This window comes from Lampetra fluviatilis, unplaced genomic scaffold, assembly GCF_964198595.1.
Source record: "Lampetra fluviatilis unplaced genomic scaffold, kcLamFluv1.1 SCAFFOLD_179, whole genome shotgun sequence".
NCBI lineage: Eukaryota > Metazoa > Chordata > Hyperoartia > Petromyzontiformes > Petromyzontidae > Lampetra > Lampetra fluviatilis.
Genome location: NW_027621120.1, coordinates 164,548 through 187,683, shown reverse-complemented (window position 1 = coordinate 187,683; position 23,136 = coordinate 164,548). Strand labels below are relative to the sequence as shown.

The 23,136-nt window shown below is 56.5% G+C and overlaps 2 protein-coding genes across 2 annotated transcripts in view; both read right to left on the bottom strand.

The window, feature by feature from the left end:
- Nucleotides 1–5,409: 5,409 nt before the first annotated feature.
- Nucleotides 5,410–22,083, bottom strand: LOC144954817 (cyclin-dependent kinase 1-like; the record flags this gene model as incomplete). Its single annotated transcript, XM_078885226.1, has 5 exons — nucleotides 22,058–22,083; nucleotides 14,861–14,903; nucleotides 12,150–12,306; nucleotides 9,114–9,237; nucleotides 5,410–5,580 (listed from the first exon to the last, which is right to left on the bottom strand). Coding segments are annotated over exons 2-5 (489 nt in total), but the record flags the coding sequence as incomplete, so codon positions are not given.
- A 247-nt stretch (nucleotides 22,084–22,330) lies between these two features.
- The window catches only part of LOC144954816 (eukaryotic translation initiation factor 4E-1A-like), a 38,351-nt gene continuing 37,545 nt past the window's right edge, over nucleotides 22,331–23,136 (bottom strand). The window contains exon 8 of the mRNA XM_078885225.1: nucleotides 22,331–22,335. Coding sequence (XP_078741351.1) covers nucleotides 22,331–22,335 — 5 coding nt within the window. The remainder of the gene's footprint in view (nucleotides 22,336–23,136) is intronic.

Sequence of the window (23,136 nt, the reverse complement as noted above, 5' to 3'; positions counted from 1 at the left end):
TGTGTGTGTCTGTGTGTGTGTCTGTGTGTGTGTCTGTGTGTGTCTCTGTGTGTGTGTCTCTCTCTCTCTCTGTGTCTGTGTCTGTGTGTGTGTCTGTGTGTGTGTCTGTGTGTGTGTCTGTGTGTGTGTCTGTGTGTGTGTCTGTGTGTGTGTCTGTGTGTGTGTCTGTGTGTGTGTCTGTGTGTGTGTCTGTGTGTGTGTCTGTGTGTGTCTGTGTGTGTGTCTGTGTGTGTGTCTGTGTGTGTGTCTGTGTGTGTGTCTGTGTGTGTGTCTGTGTGTGTGTCTGTGTGTGTGTCTGTGTGTGTCTCTGTGTGTGTGTCTGTGTGTGTGTCTGTGTGTGTCTCTGTGTGTGTGTCTGTGTGTGTCTCTGTGTGTCTCTGTGTGTGTCTGTGTGTCTCTGTGTGTCTCTGTGTGTCTCTGTGTGTGTCTGTGTGTGTCTCTCTCCCTCTGTGTGTCTCTGTGTGTCTCTGTGTCTCTGTGTGTCTGCGTGTGTGTCTCTCTCTCTGTGTGTGTCTGTGTGTGTCTCTCTCTCTGTGTGTGTCTGTGTGCGTCACCTCGTGTGTGTGTCTCTGTGTGTGTCTGTGTGTGTCTCTGTGTGTGTCTGTGTGTGTCTCTGTGTGTGTCTGTGTGCGTCACCTCGTGTGTGTAGACTCTAACTGGGATCCCAAACGCCCTGGCGAGCCCAAAGTCTGTGTGTGTGTGTCTGTGTGTGTCTGTGTCTCTGTGTGTCTCTGTGTGTCTCTGTGTGTCTCTGTGTGTCTCTGTGTGTCTCTGTGTGTCTCTGTGTGTCTCTGTGTGTCTCTGTGTGTCTCTGTGTGTGTCTGTGTGTGTCTGTGTGTGTCTCTCTCCCTCTGTGTGTCTCTGTGTCTCTGTGTGTCTGCGTGTGTGTCTCTCTCTCTGTGTGTGTCTGTGTGCGTCACCTCGTGTGTGTGTCTCTGTGTGTGTCTGTGTGTGTCTCTGTGTGTGTCTGTGTGCGTCACCTCGTGTGTGTAGACTCTAACAGGGATCCCAAACGCCCTGGCGAGCCCAAAGTCTGTGTGTGTGTGTCTGTGTGTGTGTGTGTCTCTGTGTGTCTCTGTGTGTCTCTGTGTGTCTCTGTGTGTCTCTGTGTGTCTCTGTGTGTCTCTGTGTGTCTCTGTGTGTCTCTGTGTGTCTCTGTGTGTCTCTGTGTGTGTCTGTGTGCGTCACCTCGTGTGTGTAGACTCTAACAGGGATCCCAAACGCCCTGGCGAGCCCAAAGTCTGTGTGTGTGTGTCTGTGTCTCTGTGTGTCTCTGTGTGTCTCTGTGTGTCTCTGTGTGTGTCTGTGTGCGTCACCTCGTGTGTGTTAGACTCTAACAGGGATCCCAAACGCCCTGGCGAGCCCAAAGTCTGTGTGTGTGTGTCTGTGTGTCTCTGTGTGTCTCTGTGTGTCTCTGTGTGTCTCTGTGTGTCTCTGTGTGTCTCTGTGTGTCTCTGTGTGTCTCTGTGTGTCTCTGTGTGTCTCTGTGTGTCTCTGTGTGTGTCTGTGTGCGTCTGTGTGCGTCACCTCGTGTGTGTAGACTCTAACAGGGATCCCAAACGCCCTGGCGAGCCCAAAGTCTGTGTGTGTGTGTCTGTGTCTCTGTGTGTCTCTGTGTGTCTCTGTGTGTCTCTGTGTGTCTCTGTGTGTCTCTGTGTGTCTCTGTGTGTCTCTGTGTGTCTCTGTGTGTCTCTGTGTGTGTCTGTGTGCGTCACCTCGTGTGTGTAGACTCTAACAGGGATCCCAAACGCCCTGGCGAGCCCAAAGTCTGTGTGTGTGTGTCTGTGTCTCTGTGTGTCTCTGTGTGTCTCTGTGTGTGTCTGTGTGCGTCACCTCGTGTGTGTAGACTCTAACAGGGATCCCAAACGCCCTGGCGAGCCCAAAGTCTGTGTGTGTGTGTCTGTGTCTCTGTGTGTCTCTGTGTGTCTCTGTGTGTCTCTGTGTGTCTCTGTGTGTCTCTGTGTGTCTCTGTGTGTCTCTGTGTGTCTCTGTGTGTCTCTGTGTGTCTCTGTGTGTCTCTGTGTGTCTCTGTGTGTGTCTGTGTGCGTCACCTCGTGTGTGTAGACTCTAACAGGGATCCCAAACGCCCTGGCGAGCCCAAAGTCTGTGTGTGTGTGTCTGTGTCTCTGTGTGTCTCTGTGTGTCTCTGTGTGTGTCTGTGTGCGTCACCTCGTGTGTGTAGACTCTAACAGGGATCCCAAACGCCCTGGCGAGCCCAAAGTCTGTGTGTGTGTGTCTGTGTCTCTGTGTGTCTCTGTGTGTCTCTGTGTGTCTCTGTGTGTCTCTGTGTGTCTCTGTGTGTCTCTGTGTGTCTCTGTGTGTCTCTGTGTGTCTCTGTGTGTCTCTGTGTGTCTCTGTGTGTCTCTGTGTGTGTCTGTGTGCGTCACCTCGTGTGTGTAGACTCTAACAGGGATCCCAAACGCCCTGGCGAGCCCAAAGTCTGTGTGTGTGTGTCTGTGTCTCTGTGTGTCTCTGTGTGTCTCTGTGTGTGTCTGTGTGCGTCACCTCGTGTGTGTAGACTCTAACAGGGATCCCAAACGCCCTGGCGAGCCCAAAGTCTGTGTGTGTGTGTCTGTGTCTCTGTGTGTCTCTGTGTGTCTCTGTGTGTCTCTGTGTGTCTCTGTGTGTCTCTGTGTGTCTCTGTGTGTCTCTGTGTGTCTCTGTGTGTCTCTGTGTGTCTCTGTGTGTCTCTGTGTGTCCTCTGTGTGTCTCTGTGTGTCTCTGTGTGTCTCTGTGTGTCTCTGTGTGTCTCTGTGTGTCTCTGTGTGTGTCTGTGTGCGTCACCTCGTGTGTGTAGACTCTAACAGGGATCCCAAACGCCCTGACGAGCCCAAAGTCTGTGTGTGTGTGTCTGTGTCTCTGTGTGTCTCTGTGTGTCTCTGTGTGTGTCTGTGTGCGTCACCTCGTGTGTGTAGACTCTAACAGGGATCCCAAACGCCCTGGCGAGCCCAAAGTCTGTGTGTGTGTGTCTGTGTCTCTGTGTGTCTCTGTGTGTCTCTGTGTGTCTCTGTGTGTCTCTGTGTGTCTCTGTGTGTCTCTGTGTGTCTCTGTGTGTCTCTGTGTGTCTCTGTGTGTCTCTGTGTGTCTCTGTGTGTCTCTGTGTGTCTCTGTGTGTCTCTGTGTGTCTCTGTGTGTGTCTGTGTGTGTCTGTGTGTGTCTGTGTGCGTCACCTCGTGTGTGTAGACTCTAACAGGGATCCCAAACGCCCTGGCGAGCCCAAAGTCTGTGTGTGTGTGTCTGTGTCTCTGTGTGTCTCTGTGTGTCTCTGTGTGTGTCTGTGTGCGTCACCTCGTGTGTGTAGACTCTAACAGGGATCCCAAACGCCCTGGCGAGCCCAAAGTCTGTGTGTGTGTGTCTGTGTCTCTGTGTGTCTCTGTGTGTCTCTGTGTGTCTCTGTGTGTCTCTGTGTGTCTCTGTGTGTCTCTGTGTGTCTCTGTGTGTCTCTGTGTGTGTCTGTGTGTGTCTGTGTGTCTCTGTGTGTCTCTGTGTGTCTCTGTGTGTCTCTGTGTGTCTCTGTGTGTGTCTGTGTGCGTCACCTCGTGTGTGTAGACTCTAACAGGGATCCCAAACGCCCTGGCGAGCCCAAAGTCTGTGTGTGTGTGTCTGTGTCTCTGTGTGTCTCTGTGTGTCTCTGTGTGTCTCTGTGTGTCTCTGTGTGTCTCTGTGTGTCTCTGTGTGTCTCTGTGTGTCTCTGTGTGTCTCTGTGTGTCTCTGTGTGTCTCTGTGTGTCTCTGTGTGTCTCTGTGTGTCTCTGTGTGTGTCTGTGTGCGTCACCTCGTGTGTGTAGACTCTAACAGGGATCCCAAACGCCCTGGCGAGCCCAAAGTCTGTGTGTGTGTGTCTGTGTCTCTGTGTGTCTCTGTGTGTCTCTGTGTGTGTCTGTGTGCGTCACCTCGTGTGTGTAGACTCTAACAGGGATCCCAAACGCCCTGGCGAGCCCAAAGTCTGTGTGTGTGTGTCTGTGTCTCTGTGTGTCTCTGTGTGTCTCTGTGTGTCTCTGTGTGTCTCTGTGTGTCTCTGTGTGTCTCTGTGTGTCTCTGTGTGTCTCTGTGTGTCTCTGTGTGTCTCTGTGTGTCTCTGTGTGTGTCTGTGTGCGTCACCTCGTGTGTGTAGACTCTAACAGGGATCCCAAACGCCCTGGCGAGCCCAAAGTCTGTGTGTGTGTGTCTGTGTCTCTGTGTGTCTCTGTGTGTCTCTGTGTGTGTCTGTGTGCGTCACCTCGTGTGTGTAGACTCTAACAGGGATCCCAAACGCCCTGGCGAGCCCAAAGTCTGTGTGTGTGTGTCTGTGTCTCTGTGTGTCTCTGTGTGTCTCTGTGTGTCTCTGTGTGTCTCTGTGTGTCTCTGTGTGTCTCTGTGTGTCTCTGTGTGTCTCTGTGTGTCTCTGTGTGTCTCTGTGTGTCTCTGTGTGTCTCTGTGTGTCTCTGTGTGTCTCTGTGTGTGTCTGTGTGCGTCACCTCGTGTGTGTAGACTCTAACAGGGATCCCAAACGCCCTGACGAGCCCAAAGTCTGTGTGTGTTGTGTCTGTGTCTCTGTGTGTCTCTGTGTGTCTCTGTGTGTGTCTGTGTGCGTCACCTCGTGTGTGTAGACTCTAACAGGGATCCCAAACGCCCTGGCGAGCCCAAAGTCTGTGTGTGTGTGTGTCTGTGTCTCTGTGTGTCTCTGTGTGTCTCTGTGTGTCTCTGTGTGTCTCTGTGTGTCTCTGTGTGTCTCTGTGTGTCTCTGTGTGTCTCTGTGTGTCTCTGTGTGTCTCTGTGTGTCTCTGTGTGTCTCTGTGTGTCTCTGTGTGTCTCTGTGTGTCTCTGTGTGTCTCTGTGTGTCTCTGTGTGTGTCTGTGTGTCTCTGTGTGTGTCTGTGTGCGTCACCTCGTGTGTGTAGACTCTAACAGGGATCCCAAACGCCCTGGCGAGCCCAAAGTCTGTGTGTGTGTGTCTGTGTCTCTGTGTGTCTCTGTGTGTCTCTGTGTGTGTCTGTGTGCGTCACCTCGTGTGTGTAGACTCTAACAGGGATCCCAAACGCCCTGGCGAGCCCAAAGTCTGTGTGTGTGTGTCTGTGTCTCTGTGTGTCTCTGTGTGTCTCTGTGTGTCTCTGTGTGTCTCTGTGTGTCTCTGTGTGTCTCTGTGTGTCTCTGTGTGTCTCTGTGTGTCTCTGTGTGTCTCTGTGTGTCTCTGTGTGTCTCTGTGTGTGTCTGTGTGCGTCACCTCGTGTGTGTAGACTCTAACTGGGATCCCAAACGCCCTGGCGAGCCCAAAGTCGGTGTGTGTGTGTCTGTGTGTGTCTGTGTCTCTGTGTGTCTCTGTGTGTCTCTGTGTGTCTCTGTGTGTCTCTGTGTGTCTCTGTGTGTCTCTGTGTGTCTCTGTGTGTCTCTGTGTGTCTCTGTGTGTCTCTGTGTGTGTCTGTGTGCGTCACCTCGTGTGTGTAGACTCTAACAGGGATCCCAAACGCCCTGGCGAGCCCAAAGTCGGCGATCTTGACGACGCCCGCCTCGTTGATGAGCAGATTCTGCGGCTTCAGGTCGCGATGGATGATCCGTCGTGAGTGGCAGAACACGATGCCCAACATCACCTGGTACACGTAGCTCTGGGATCACCACGGGAAGAGAGAGATTAGCACATCAGTCAGTCAGTCAGTCAGTCAGTCAGTCAGTCAGTCAGTCAGTCAGTCAGTCACTCAGTCAGTCACTCAGTCAGTCACTCAGTCAGTCACTCACTCAGTCACTCAGTCAGTCACTCAGTCAGTCACTCAGTCAGTCACTCAGTCAGTCACTCAGTCAGTCACTCAGTCAGTCACTCAGTCAGTCACTCACTCAGTCACTCACTCAGTCAGTCACTCAGTCAGTCACTCAGTCAGTCACTCAGTCAGTCACTCAGTCAGTCACTCAGTCAGTCACTCAGTCAGTCACTCAGTCAGTCACTCAGTCAGTCACTCACTCAGTCACTCACTCAGTCACTCAGTCAGTCACTCACTCAGTCACTCACTCAGTCACTCACTCAGTCACTCACTCAGTCACTCACTCAGTCACTCACTCAGTCACTCACTCAGTCACTCACTCAGTCACTCACTCAGTCACTCACTCAGTCACTCAGTCACTCACTCAGTCACTCAGTCACTCACTCACTCACTCAGTCACTCACTCACTCACTCAGTCACTGTCACTCAGTCACTCACTCAGTCACTCACTCAGTCACTCACTCAGTCACTCACTCAGTCACTCACTCAGTCACTCACTCAGTCACTCACTCAGTCACTCACTCAGTCACTCAGTCAATCACTCACTCGCTCAGCCACCCACTCACTCACTCACTCAGCCACTCACTCAGCCACTCGCTCAGCCGCTCACTCAATCACTCACTCGCTCAGCCACTCACTCAATCACTCACTCGCTCAGCCACTCACTCGGCCACTCACTCAGTGAGTGAGTGGCCGAGTGAGTGACTGGCTGAGTCGCTCACTTCGCTCAGCCACTCGCTCACTCGCTCAGCCACTCGCTCACTCGCTCAGCCACTCGCTCACTCGCTCAGCCACTCGCTCACTCGCTCAGCCACTCGCTCACTCGCTCAGCCACTCGCTCAGCCACTCGCTCAGCCACTCGCTCAGCCACTCGCTCACTCGCTCAGCCACTCGCTCACTCGCTCAGCCACTCGCTCAGCCACTCGCTCAGCCACTCGCTCAGCCACTCGCTCACTCGCTCAGCCACTCGCTCAGCCACTCGCTCAGCCACTCGCTCAGCCACTCGCTCACTCGCTCAGCCACTCGCTCGCTCGCTCAGCCACTCGCTCGCTCGCTCAGCCACTCGCTCGCTCAGCCACTCGCTCGCTCAGCCACTCGCTCGCTCAGCCACTCGCTCGCTCAGCCACTCACTCAGCCACTCACTCAGCCACTCACTCACTCAGTCAGTCACTCACTCACTCAGTTACTCAGTCAGTCACTCAGTCACTCGCTCAGTCACTCAGACAGCCACTCGCTCAGCCACTCACTCAGTCACTCGCTCAGTCACTCGCTCAGTCACTCACTCGCTCAGCCACCCACCCACTCACCCACCCACCCACTCACCCACCCACCCACCCACCCACTCACCCACCCACTCACCCACCCACTCACCCACCCACCCACCCACTCACCCACTCACCCACCCACTCACCAACCCACCCACTCACCCACCCACCCACTCACCCACTCACCCACTCACCCACTCACCCACCCACTCACCCACCCACTCACCCACCCACCCACTCACCCACTCACCCACCCACCCACTCACCCACCCACTCACTCACCCACCCACTCACTCACCCACCCACCCACCCACCCACTCACCCACTGACCAACTCACTCACCCACCCACCCACTCACCCACTCACTCACTCACCCACCCACCAACTCACTCACTCACTCACTCACTCACTCACTCACTCACTCACTCACTCACTCACCCACCCACCCACCCACTCACCCACTCACCCATTAACTCACCCACTCACCCATTAACTCACCCACTCACCCACCCACTCACCCACCCACTCACTCACTCACTCACCCACCCACTCACCCACCCACCCACTCACCCACCCACCCACTCACTCACCCACCCACTCACTCACCCACCCACCCACCCACTAACTCACCCACCCACTCACCCACTCACTCACCCACCCACTCACCCACCCACTCACCCACCCACTCACCCACTCACCCACCCACCCACTCACTCACTCACTCACTCACCCACCCACCCACTCACCCACCCACTCACCCACCCACCCACCCACCCACTCACCCACTGACCAACTCACTCACCCACCCACCCACTCACCCACTCACTCACTCACCCACCCACCAACTCACTCACTCACTCACTCACTCACCCACCCACCCACCCACTCACCCACTCACCCATTAACTCACCCACTCACCCATTAACTCACCCACTCACCCACCCACCCACTCACCCACCCACTCACCCACCCACTCACTCACTCACTCACTCACTCACCCACCCACTCACCCACCCACTCACCCACCCACCCACCCACTCACTCACCCACCCACTCACTCACCCACCCACCCACCCACTAACTCACCCACCCACTCACCCACTAACTCACCCACCCACTCACCCACCCACTCACCCACCCACTCACCCACCCACTCACTCACCCACTCACCCACCCACCCACTCACCCACCCACTCACCCACTCACCCACTCACCCACTAACTCACCCACCCACTCACCCACCCACCCACCCACTCACCCACCCACTCACTCACTCACCCACCCACCCACTCACCCACCCACTCACCCACCCACCCACCCACCCACTCACCCACTGACCAACTCACTCACCCACCCACCCACTCACCCACTCACTCACCCACCCACCAACTCACTCACTCACTCACTCACCCACCCACCCACCCACTCACCCACTCACCCATTAACTCACCCACTCACCCATTAACTCACCCACTCACCCACCCACTCACTCACTCACTCACTCACTCACTCACTCACCCACCCACTCACCCACCCACCCACTCACCCACCCACCCACTCACTCACCCACCCACTCACTCACCCACCCACCCACCCACTAACTCACCCACCCACTCACCCACTCACCCACTAACTCACCCACCCACTCACCCACCCACTCACCCACCCACTCACTCACCCACTCACCCACCCACCCACTCACTCACCCACCCACTCACTCACCCACCCACCCACTAACTCACCCACCCACTCACCCACTCACCCACTCACCCACTAACTCACCCACCCACTCACCCACCCACCCACCCACTCACCCACCCACTCACCCACCCACTCACCCACCCACTCACCCACTAACTCACCCACCCACTCACCCACCCACCCACTCACCCACTCACTCACCCACTAACTCACCCACCCACCCACTCACTCACCCACTCACCCACCCACCCACCCACCCACTCACCCACTCACTCACCCACTAACTCACCCACCCACCCACTCACTCACCCACTAACTCACCCACCCACCCACTCACTCACCCACTAACTCACTCACCCACCCACCCACTCACCCACCCACCCACTCACTCACCCACCCACTCACCCACTAACTCACCTGTACAAGATTGGGCTGCAGAGTGGTCCCGCTGGGTAAGGAGTCTAAATATTTCTTGAGGTCCATGGAGAGGAACTCAAAGACGAGAAAAAGTTTCGTGTCCTGCATCAGAACGTCCTGCAGCCTGCAACAATCAGCACCATCATCATCAGCATCATCATCATCACTATCATCATCATCATCATCACTATCATCACCACGATCATCATCATCATCAGCACTATCATCAAATCTTGTACAGGTGAGTGAGTGGGTGGGTGTGAGTGAGTGAGTGAGTGGGTGAGTGAGTGGGTGAGGGGGTGGGTGGGTGAGTAGGTGAGTGGGTGAGTGAGTGGGTGAGTGAGTGAGTGAGTGGGTGAGTGAGTGGGTGGGTGAGTAGGTGAGTGGGTGAGTGAGTGGGTGAGTGAGTGAGTGAGTGGGTGAGTGAGTGGGTGGGTGGGTGGGTGAGTAGGTGAGTGGGTGAGTGGGTGAGTGGGTGGGTGGGTGGATGAGTGAGTGGATGGTTGAGTGAGTGGGTGGGTGGGTGGGTGAGTAGGTGAGTGGGTGAGTGAGTGGGTGAGTGAGTGAGTGAGTGGGTGAGTGAGTGGGTGGGTGGGTGGGTGAGTAGGTGAGTGGGTGAGTGGGTGGGTGGGTGAGTGAGTGGATGAGTGAGTGGATGGTTGAGTGAGTGGGTGGGTGAGTGGGTGAGTGAGTGGGTGGGTGAGTGGGTGAGTGAGTGGGTGAGTGGGCGAGTGAGTGGGTGGATGATTGGGTGAGTGGGCGATTGAGTGGGTGTGTGAGTGGGTGAGTGGGTGGGTGAGTGAGTGGGTGAGTGGGCGAGTGAGTGTGTGAGTGAGTGGGCGAGTGAGTGAGTGACTGACTGAGTGACTGACTGCATCAGCACGTCCTGCAGCCTGCAACAATCAGCACCATCATCATCACTATCATCACTATCATCAGCACCATCATCATCATCACTATCATCATCATCATCAGCACCATCATCATCATCATCAGCACTATCATCATTATCATCATCATCATCATCACTATCATCATCACAATCAGCATCATCACGATCATCATCATCATCATCAGCACTATCATCATCATCATCAGCACCACCATCATCATCATCATCATCAGCACCACCACCATCATCATCAGCACTATCATCATCATCATCAGCACTATCATCAGCATTATCATCACCGTCATGGGTGAGTGAGTGAGTGGGCGAGTGAGTGGATGGATGAGTGACTGACTGAGTGACTCACTGACTGACTGAGTGACTGACTGACCGAGTGACTGACTGACTAAGTGACTGACTGACTGAGTGGGTGGGTGAGTGGGTGAGTGAGTGAGTGAGTAGGTGAATGGATGAGTGAGTGACTGAGTAACTGAGTGACTGACTGAGTGAGTGACCGAGTGACTGATTGACTGACTGAGTGACCGAGTGACTGACTGACTGACTGACTCACCGAGTGACTGACTGAGTGTCTGAGTGACTAACTGGGTGACTCACTGCACAATGTTGGGGTGGGACAGCTCCTTCAGCAGGGAGATCTCACGGATGGCCGTGCTGAGTGAGTGAGTGGGTGAGTGACTGATTGACTGAGTTAGTGAGTGAGTGGGTGAGTGAGTGACTGACTGAATGGGTGAGTGACTGAGTGAGCGAGCGAGTGGCTGAGTGAGCGAACGAGTGGCTGAGTGAGTGACTGACTGAGTGGGTGAGTGATTGAGTGGATGGGTGAGTGAGTGACCGAGTGACTGATTGACTGAGTGACTGACTGACTGAGTGGGTGAGTGACTGACTGACTCACTGACTGACTCACTGAGTGACTGAGTGGGTGACTCACTGCACAATGTTGGGGTGGGACAGCTCCTTCAGCAGGGAGATCTCACGGATGGCCGTGCTGAGTGAGTGAGTGGCTGAGTGAGTGAGTGACTGAGCGAGTGACTGAGCGACTGAGTGACTGAGTTAGTGAGTGAGTGGGTGGGTGAGTGGGTGAGTGACTGACTGAGTGGGTGAGTGACTGAGTGAGCGAGCGAGTGGCTGAGTGAGCGAACGAGTGGCTGAGTGAGTGAGTGGGTGAGTGACTGATTGACTGAGTGACTGAGTTAGTGAGTGAGTGGGTGAGTGGGTGGGTGAGTGACTGACTGAGTGGGTGAGTGACTGAGTGAGCGAGCGAGTGGCTGAGTGAGTGAGTGGGTGAGTGACTGATTGACTGAGTGACTGAGTTAGTGAGTGAGTGGGTGGGTGAGTGGGTGGGTGAGTGACTGACTGAGTGGGTGGGTGAGTGATTGAGTGGATGGGTGAGTGAGTGACCGAGTGACTGACTGACTCACTGAGTGTCTGAGTGACTAACTGGGTGACTCACTGCACAATGTTGGGGTGAGACAGCTCCTTGAGCAGGGAGATCTCGCGGATGGCCGTGCTGAGTGAGTGAGTGAGCGAGTGGCTGAGTGAGCGAACGAGTGGCTGAGTGAGTGAGTGACTGACTGAGTGGGTGGGTGAGTGGGTGACTGACTGAGCGACTGACTGACTCACTGAGTGACTCACTGAGTGACTAACTGGGTGACTCACTGCACAATGTTGGGGTGGGACAGCTCCTTGAGCAGGGAGATCTCGCGGATGGCCGTACTGAGTGAGTGAGCGAGTGACTGACTGAGTGATTGACTGAGTGAGTGACTGACTCACTGAGTGACTCACTGAGTGACTAACTGGGTGACTCACTGCACAATGTTGGGGTGGGACAGCTCCTTGAGCAGGGAGATCTCGCGGATGGCCGTACTGAGTGAGTGAGTGACTGAGCGAGTGACTGACTGAGTGATTGACTGAGTGAGTGACTGACTCACTGAGTGACTCACTGAGTGACTGAGTGGGTGACTCACTGCACAATGTTGGGGTGGGACAGCTCCTTGAGCAGGGAGATCTCGCGGATGGCCGTGCTGAGTGACTGAGCGAGTGACTGACTGAGTGACTGACTGACTGAGTGACTGACTGACTCACTGAGTGACTCACTGAGTGTCTGAGTGACTAACTGGGTGACTCACTGCACAATGTTGGGGTGGGACAGCTCCTTGAGCAGGGAGATCTCGCGGATGGCCGTACTGGGGACCCCCTCCTCTTCACTCTCCACGCGGATCTTCTTCAGAGCCACCACGGCGCCGGTCGACTTGTGCACTGCCTTGTACACCACGCCGTACGTGCCTGGGACAGCCACTCACTCAGTCAGTCACTCGCTCACTCACTCACCCCACCACGGCGCCAGTCGACTTGTGCACTGCCTTGTACACCACGCCGTACGTGCCTGGGACAGCCACTCACTCAGTCAGTCAGTGAGTCAGTCAGTGAGTCAGTCAGTGAGTCAGTCAGTGAGTCAGTCAGTGAGTCAGTCAGTGAGTCAGTCAGTGAGTCAGTCAGTCACTCAGTCAGTCACTCAGTCATTCACTCACTCAGCCACTCGCTCAGCCACTCACTCAGCCACTCACTCAGCCACTCACTCAGCCACTCACTCAGCCACTCACTCAGCCACTCACTCAGTCAGTCACTCGCTCAGACAGTCAGTCAGTCAGTCACTCAGTCAGTCGGTCACTCAGTCAGTCACTCAGTCATTCACCCACTCACTCGGTCAGTCAGTCAGTCAGTCACTCAGTCAGTCACTCAGTCAGTCACTCACCCACCCACCCGGTCAGTCACTCATTCACTCACTCACCCACCCACCCGGTCAGTCACCCACCCACTCATTCACCCACCCACCCACTCGGTCAGTCACTCACTCACTCACTCAGTCAAACACTCACCCAGTCATTCATTCATCCACTCACTCACTCGGTCAGTCAGTCAGTCACCCACTCGGTCAGTCACCCACTCGGTCAGTCACCCACCCGGTCAGTCACCCACCCGGTCAGTCACCCACCCGGTCAGTCACCCACCCGGTCAGTCACCCACCCGGTCAGTCACCCACCCACCAACCAACCCACCCACCAACCCACTCACCAACCCACCCACCCACTCACCCACCCACCCACTCACCCACCCACCCACTCACCCACCCACTCACCAACCCACCCACTCACCAACCCACCCACAAACCCACCCACAAACCCACCCACCCACAAACCCACCCACCCACAAACCCACCCACAAACCCACCAACCCACCCACCCACCCACTCAACCACCAACCCACCCACCAACCAACCCACCCACAAACCCACCCACCCACAAACCCACCCACTCACCCACCCACTCACCCACCAACCAACCCACTCACCCACTCACCCACCGACCCACTCACCCACCAACCCACCCACCAACCCACTCACCCACCCACCAACCCACCCACCCACTCACCAACCCACCCACTCACCAACCCACCCACTCACCCACCAACCCACCCACCCACTCACCCATCCACCCACCCACCCACCAACCCACCCACCCACTCACCCATCCACCCACCCACCCACTCACCCACCCACCAACCCACTCACCCACCCACTCACCCACAAAGACACACTGACAGACTGTCTGTCTGTCAGTGTGTCTTTGTCTGTGTCACTGTGTGTGTGTCTTTGTCTGTGTGTGTGTCACTGTGTGTGTGTCACTGTGTGTGTGTGTCACTGTGTGTGTGTGTCACTGTGTGTGTGTCACTGTGTGTGTGTCTCTGTGTGTGTGTGTGTGTCACTGTGTGTGTGTGTGTCACTGTGTGTGTGTGTGTCACTGTGTGTGTGTGTGTCACTGTGTGTGTGTGTGTCACTGTGTGTGTGTCACTGTGTGTGTGTGTCACTGTCTGTGTGTGTGTCACTGTGTGTGTGTCACTGTGTGTGTGTCACTGTGTGTGTGTCACTGTGTGTGTGTCACTGTTTGTGTGTCACTGTGTGTGTCACTGTGTGTGTCACTGTGTGTGTGTCTGTGTGTGTGTCTGTGTGTGTGTCACTGTGTGTGTGTCACTGTGTGTGTGTCACTGTGTGTGTGTGTCACTGTGTGTGTGTCACTGTGTGTGTGTCACTGTGTGTGTGTCACCGTGTGTGTGTCACCGTGTGTGTGTGTCACCGTGTGTGTGTGTCACCGTGTGTGTGTCACCGTGTGTGTGTCACCGTGTGTGTGTGTCACCGTGTGTGTGTGTCACCGTGTGTGTGTGTCACTGTGTGTGTGTCACTGTGTGTGTGTGTGTCTCTGTGTGTGTGTGTCTCTGTGTGTGTGTCTCTGTGTGTGTGTCTCTGTGTGTGTGTGTCTCTGTGTGTGTGTGTCTCTGTGTGTGTGTGTCTCTGTGTGTGTGTGTCTCTGTGTGTGTCTCTGTGTGTGTGTGTCACTGTGTGTGTGTGTCACTGTGTGTGTGTGTCACTGTGTGTGTGTGTCTGTGTGTGTGTGTCACTGTGTGTGTGTCACTGTGTGTGTGTCAGTGTGTGTGTGTCTGTGTGTGTGTGTCACTGTGTGTGTGTCACTGTGTGTGTGTCTCTGTGTGTGTGTCTCTGTGTGTGTGTCACTGTGTGTGTGTCACTGTGTGTGTGTCTCTGTCTGTGTGTGTCACTGTGTGTGTGTGTCACTGTGTGTGTGTCACTGTGTGTGTGTGTCACTGTGTGTGTGTCACTGTGTGTGTGTCACTGTGTGTGTGTCACTGTGTGTGTGTCACTGTGTGTGTGTCACTGTGTGTGTGTCTCTGTGTGTGTGTCACTGTGTGTGTCACCGTGTGTGTGTCACCGTGTGTGTGTCACCGTGTGTGTGTCACCGTGTGTGTGTCACTGTGTGTGTGTCTGTACCTTCTCCCAACTTTTCAGTCTTTGTGTAGTTTTCCATCTTGAGCTGAGAATAAACATCAACATCATCATCACCATCACCACCATCACCAATAACACCACCACCATCATCATTACCATCACCACCATCATCACCACCATCACCACCACCACATCATCAACATCATCAACATCACCACCACCACAGTCACCACCACCATCATCATTACCATCACCACCATCATCATCACCATCACCACCATCACCAATAACACCACCACCATCATCATTACCATCACCACCATCATCACCACCATCACCACCACCACCATCACCACCAACACCATCATCAACATCACCACCACCACCAACACAGTCACCACCATCATCACCACCACCATAACCATCACCACCATCACCACCATCATCACCACCATCACCATCACCACCATCACCACCATCACCACCATCATCACCACCATCACCACCATCACCACCACCACCACCACCATCATCACCACCATTATCACCACCATCATCACCATCATCACCACCATCATCACCACCATCATCATCATCACCACCACCACCATCACCACTCACCCACCCACCACCCCTCACCAAAACCCCTCACCACCATCAACACCACCACCACCATCATCACCACCACCACCACCATCACCACCACCACCACCACCATCATCATCATCATCACCACCACCACCACCACCACTCACCACCCACCACCCCTCACCACTCACTCACCACCCACCACTCACCAAAACCCCTCACCACCACACACCCACCACCACTCACTCACCACTCACTCACCACCCCTCACCACTAACTCACCACTCACTCACCACCCCTCACTCACCGCCACTCACCCATCACCCCTCACCACCCCTCACCCACCACTCACTCACCACCCCTCACCACTCACTCACCACTAACTCACCACTCACTCACCACCCCTCACTCACCGCCACTCACCCATCACCCCTCACCACCACTCACCCACCACTCACTCACCACCCCTCACCACTCACTCACCACTAACTCACCACTCACTCACCACCCCTCACTCACCGCCACTCACCCATCACCCCTCACCACCACTCACCCACCACTCACTCACCACCCCTCACCACTCACTCACCACTAACTCACCACTCACTCACCACCCCTCACTCACCGCCACTCACCCATCACCCCTCACCACCACTCACCCACCACTCACTCACCACCCCTCACCACTCACTCACTCACCACTAACTCACCACTCACTCACCCCTCACCACCCCTCACTCACCGCCACTCACTCACCACTAACTCACCACTCACTCACCCCTCACTCACCACTCACTCACCCCAACTCACCACCACCACTCACCCACCCCTCACCACTCACCCACCCCTCACTCACCGCCACTCACCCACCACCCCTCACCACCACTCACCACCCCTCACTCACCACCACCACTCACTCATCACCACCACCACCACCACCACCACCCCTCACTCACCGCCACTCACCCACTCACTCACTCACCACCCACCACTCACTCACCACCACCACTCACCCACCCCTCACTCACTCACCACCCCTCCCCACTCACTCACCACTCAACACCGCTCACCACTCACTCACCCCTCACCACTCACTCACTCACCACCCCTCACCACTCACCACCCCTCACCACTAACTCACCCCAACTCACCACCACCACTCACCCACCCCTCACCACTCACTCACTCACTCACCACTCAACACCCCTCACCACTCACTCACCACCCCTCACCACTCACTCACCCCAACTCACCACCACCACTCACCCACCCCTCACCACTCACTCACCCCTCACCCACCACTCACCACCCCTCACCACTAACTCACCACTCAACACCCCTCACCACTCACTCACCCCAACTCACCACCACCACTCACCCACCCCTCACCACTCACTCACTCACCACTCACCACTAACTCACCACTCACTCACCCACTCACTCACCACTCAACACCCCTCACCACTCACTCACCACTCAACACCCCTCACCAGTCACTCACCCAACTCACCACCATCACTCACCCACCCCTCACCACTCACCCACCCCTCACTCACCGCCACTCACCCACCACCCCTCACAACTCACCACCACTCACTCACTCACCACCCCTCACCACTCACTCACTCACCACTCACCCCTCACCCACCACTCACCACCCCTCACCACTCAACACCCCTCACCACCGCTCACCACTCACTCACCCCTCACTCACTCACCACTCACCACCCCTCACCACTCACTCACTCACTCACCACCCACCACTCACCCACCCCTCACCACTCACCACTAACTCACCACCCCTCACCACTCACTCACTCACCACTAACTCACCACTCACTCACCCCTCACCCACCCCTCACTCACCCCAACTCACCACCACCACTCACTCACCCCTCACCACTCACTCACTCACCACCCCTCACCACTCACTCACTCACCGCTCACCACTCACCCCTCACCCACCACTCACCACCCCTCACCACTCACTCACCACTCACTCACCCCTCACTCACTCACCACTCACCACCCCTCACCACTCACTCACTCACTCACCACCCACCACTCACCCACCCCTCACCACTCACCACTAACTCACCACCCCTCACCACTCACTCACTCACCACTAACTCACCACTCACTCACACCCTCACCCACCCCTCACTCACCCCAACTCACCACCACCACTCACTCACCCCTCACCACTCACTCACTCACCACCCCTCACCACTCACTCACTCACCGCTCACCACTCACCCCTCACCCACCACTCACCACCCCTCACCACTCACTCACCACTCACTCACCCCTCACTCACTCACCACTCACCACCCCTCACCACTCACTCACTCACTCACCACCCACCACTCACCCACCCCTCACCACTCACCACTAACTCACCACCCCTCACCACTCACTCACTCACCACTAACTCACCACTCACTCACCCCTCACCCACCCCTCACTCACCCCAACTCACCACCACCACTCACTCACCCCTCACCACTCACTCACTCACCACCCCTCACCACTCAACACCCCTCACCACTCACTCACTCACCACCCCTCACCACTCAACACCCCTCACCACTCACTCACCCCAACTCACCACCACCACTCACCCACCCCTCACCACTCACCACCCCTCACCACCGCTCACCACTCACTCACCCCTCACCACTCACCACCCCTCACCACTCAACACCCCTCACCACTCAACACCCCTCACCACTCACTCACTCACCACCCCTCACCACTCAACACCCCTCACCACTCACTCACCCCAACTCACCACCACCACTCACCCACCCCTCACCACTCACCACCCCTCACCACCGCTCACCACTCACTCACCCCTCACCACTCACCACCCCTCACCACTCAACACCCCTCACCACTCAACACCCCTCACCACTCACTCACCCACCCCTCACTCACCGCCACTCACCCACCCATCACCACTCACTCACCCACCACCCCTCACCCACCACCACCACTCACTCACCACCCCTCACTCACTTACTCACCACCCCTCACCACTAACTCACCACTCACTCACCCCTCACCCACTCACTCACCACTCACTCACCCCTCACCCACCACTCACCACCCCTCACCACTCACTCAACACCCCTCACCACCGCTCACCACTCACTCACCCCTCACCACTCACTCACTCACCACCCCTCACCACTCACTCACCCCAACTCACCACCACCACTCACCCACCACCCCTCACCACTCACTCACCACTAACTCACCACTCACTCACCACTCACTCACCCCTCACCACTCACCCACTCACCCACCACTCACTCACCACTCACCCCTCACCACTCACCCACCACTCACTCACCACTCACTCACCCCTCACCCACCACTCACCACCCCTCACCACTAACTCACCACTCACTCACCCCTCACCACTCACCCACTCACCCACCACTCACTCACCACTCACCCCTCACCACTCACCCACCACTCACTCACCACTCACTCACCCCTCACCCACCACTCACCACCCCTCACCACTAACTCACCACTCAACACCCCTCACCACCGCTCACAACTCACTCACCTCAACTCACCACTCACCACCCCTCACCACTCACTCACTCAACACCCCTCACCACTCACTCACCACCACCACTCACCCACCCCTCACCACTCACTCACCACCCCTCACCACCCACCCACCCCTCACTCACCGCCACTCACCCACCACCACTCACCCACCCCTCACCACTCACTCACCACCCCTCACCACTCACCCACCCCTCACCACTCACCCACCACTCACCCACCACCCCTCACCACTCACTCACTCACCACTCACCACTAACTCACCCCTCACCCACTCACTCACCACTCACTCACCCACTCACTCACCCCTCACCCACCACTCACCACCCCTCACCACTCAACACCCCTCACCACTCACTCACCACCACCACTCACCCACCCCTCACCACTCACTCACCACCACCACTCACCCACCCCTCACCACTCCCTCACTCAACACCCCTCACCACTCACTCACCACCACCACTCACCCACCCCTCACCACTCACCCACCCCTCACTCACCGCCACTCACCCACCACCCCTCACCACTCACTCACCACTCACTCACCCCCTCACTCACCCACTCACTCACAACCCCTCACCACTCACTCACTCACCACCCCTCACCCACCACTCACCCACAACTCCTCACCACCACTCACTCACTCACCCCTCATTCACCACCCCTCACTCACCGCCACTCACCCACTCACTCACCCACCACTCACTCACCCCTCACCACTCACTCACTCACTCACCACTCACTCACTCACCACTCACTCACTCACCACCCCTCACTCACCACCCCTCACCACTCACTCACCACTCACTCACTCACCACTCACCCCTCACTCACCCCTCACCCCTCACCACCCCTCACCACCCCTCACTCACCACTCACTCACTCACCACTCACTCACCCACCACTCACTCACCCACCACTCACCACTCACTCACCCACCACTCACTCACCACTCACCACTCACTCACCCACCACTCACTCACCCACCACTCACTCACCCACCACTCACCACTCACTCACCCACCACTCACTCACCCACCACTCACTCATCCCTCACTCGATCACTCACCGCCACTCACTCACTCACCCCTCACTCACCACTCACTCACCACTCACTCACTCACTCACCACTCACTCACCCCTCACTCACCACTCACTCGCCACCCACCCCTCACTCACCACCCACCCCCTCACCACTCACTCACCACTCACTCACCCACCACTCACTCACCCCTCACCACCCCTCACTCACCACTCACTCACCCACCACTCACTCACTCACCCCTCACTCGATCACTCACCGCCACTCACTCACTCACCCCTCACTCACCACTCACTCACCACTCACTCACCCCTCACTCACCACTCACTCACTCACTCACCATTCACCACTCACTCACTCACCACTCACTCACTCACCACTCACCCACCACTCACTCACTCACTCACCCCTCACCCACCACTCACCCACCACTCACTCACCACTCACCCCTCACCACTCACCCCCTCACTCACCACCACCCCTCACTCACCACCCCTCACCACTCACTCACCACTCACTCACTCACTCACCCCTCACTCACCGCCACTCACTCACTCACCACCCCTCACCACTCACCGCCACTCACTCACTCACTCACCACCCCTCACTCACCACCCCTCACTCACTCACTCACCCCTCACTCACCGCCACTCACTCACCACTCACCCACCACTCACTCACCACTCACTCACCACTCACTCACCACTCACTCACTCACCCACCACTCACTCACCACTCACTCACCCACCACTCACTCACTCACCACTCACTCACTCACCACTCACTCACTCACTCACCCCTCACTCACCCCTCACCCACCACTCACTCACCCACCACTCACCCACCACTCACTCACCACTCACTCACCCCTCACTCACCCCTCACTCACCCCTCACCCACCACTCACTCACCCACCACTCACTCACCACTCACTCACCCCCTCACTCACCCCTCACCCACCACTCACTCACCCACCACTCACTCACCACTCACTCACCACTCACTCACTCACCACTCACTCACTCACCACTCACTCACTCACTCACCACTCACTCACTCACTCACCCACCACTCACTCACCACTCACTCACTCACTCACCACTCACTCACCACTCACTCACCCACCACTCACTCACCACTCACTCACTCACCACTCACTCACCGCTCACTCACCCCTCACCCACCACTCACTCACCCACCACTCACTCACCACTCACTCACCACTCACTCACTCACCCACCACTCACTCACCCCTCACTCACCACTCACTCACCACTCACTCACCACTCACTCACCACTCACTCACTCACTCACCCCTCACCATTCACCACTCACTCACTCACCACTCACTCACTCACCACTCACCCACCACTCACTCACTCACTCACCCCTCACCCACCACTCACCCACCACTCACTCACCACTCACCCCTCACCACTCACCCCCTCACTCACCCCCTCACTCACCACCACCCCTCACTCACCACCCACTCACCACTCACTCACCACTCACTCACCCCTCACTCACCGCCACTCACTCACTCACCACCCCTCACCACCCCTCACTCACCACCACTCACTCACTCACTCACCACCCCTCACTCACCACCCCTCACTCACTCACTCACCCCTCACTCACCGCCACTCACTCACCACTCACCCACCACTCACTCACCACTCACTCACCACTCACTCACCCCCTCACTCACCACCACCCCTCACTCACCACCCCTCACCACTCACTCACCACTCACTCACTCACTCACCCCTCACTCACCGCCACTCACTCACTCACCACCCCTCACCGCCACTCACTCACTCACTCACCACCCCTCACTCACCACCCCTCACTCACCACCCCTCACTCACTCACCCCTCACTCACTCACCACTCACTCACTCACTCACCCCTCACTCACCCCTCACCCACCACTCACTCACCCACCACTCACTCACCCCTCACTCACCCCTCACCCACCACTCACTCACTCACCCACCACTCACTCACCACTCACTCACCACTCACCAACTTTCTCCGTCGATATCCCAACGGCGTCTGAAGTCTGCGCCAATTTTGCATGAACTTTTTAACGGCGGATTCGACCAATCAGCGCGCGGGGATTTCAACCGCCCGATTCAAACCGACCAATGGGCGCGCGGGGATTCAACGTCGGCCCCACCCCTCTCCCCCCCCGTGTTCTCGCGACCTGTCACTCCAAATTCCTGTAATTGGCGCTGGACCAATCAAAGCGCGGGAATTAACCCATCCCCCCCCCCACTCCTCTTGACGCTCCTCCCCTCAATCTGCTCGACCAATCGGCGCGCGGGGATTCAAAATCAGCCCCACCCATCCACCCGCTCTCTCACCAATCAGCGCTCGGGGATTCAACGTCAGGCCCCCCCCCACCTCTCCACCCGCCCCCGCTCTCTCTCACACCGCCCCTCAATCTGCTCGACCAATCGGCGCGCGGGGATTCAAACCCCTCCCCCCTACTCCTCTTGACGCCCCTCCCATCATTCTGCTCGACCAATCGGCGCTCGGGGATTCAAACCCCTCCTCCCCCCCACCCCTCTTGACGCCCCTCCCCTCAATATGCTCATCCAATCAGCGCGTGAGGATTCAAATTCACGGACCCCCCACCCACCCTCCCATCAGACCCGACAATGGACCAATCAGAGAGAACACGCCAACACTTGTAGATATACAAAATATGTTTTTATTGTTTTATATTTTTATTATTTTATTACTCCCCGTCAACGTGACTTTACCGAAAGAACCAAGAATGAGAATCCCTGCAGTCACGAAAGCTTAAAATCAAAAATTAAAAATAATTAGTCCAGGCAGGTAGTCCTCTGCTTACGATGCAGATGCATTTCGTAAGTCGAAGACTGATTGGACGATCAGATTGAAGGGGGAGGGGCGTCAAGAGGGGCGGTGTGGGGGGGGGTGCCCCGTGCGTTGATTGGCCGAGCAGATTAAGAGTGGGGGGGGGGTGGGGGTTTGCATCCCCGCGCTGTGATTGGTCAACAAGACTCGGGGTGAGGAGGGGGAGGAATGGGTGGGGCTTGGGATCCTTTCCCCGGGCTGTGATTGGTCCACTGCTC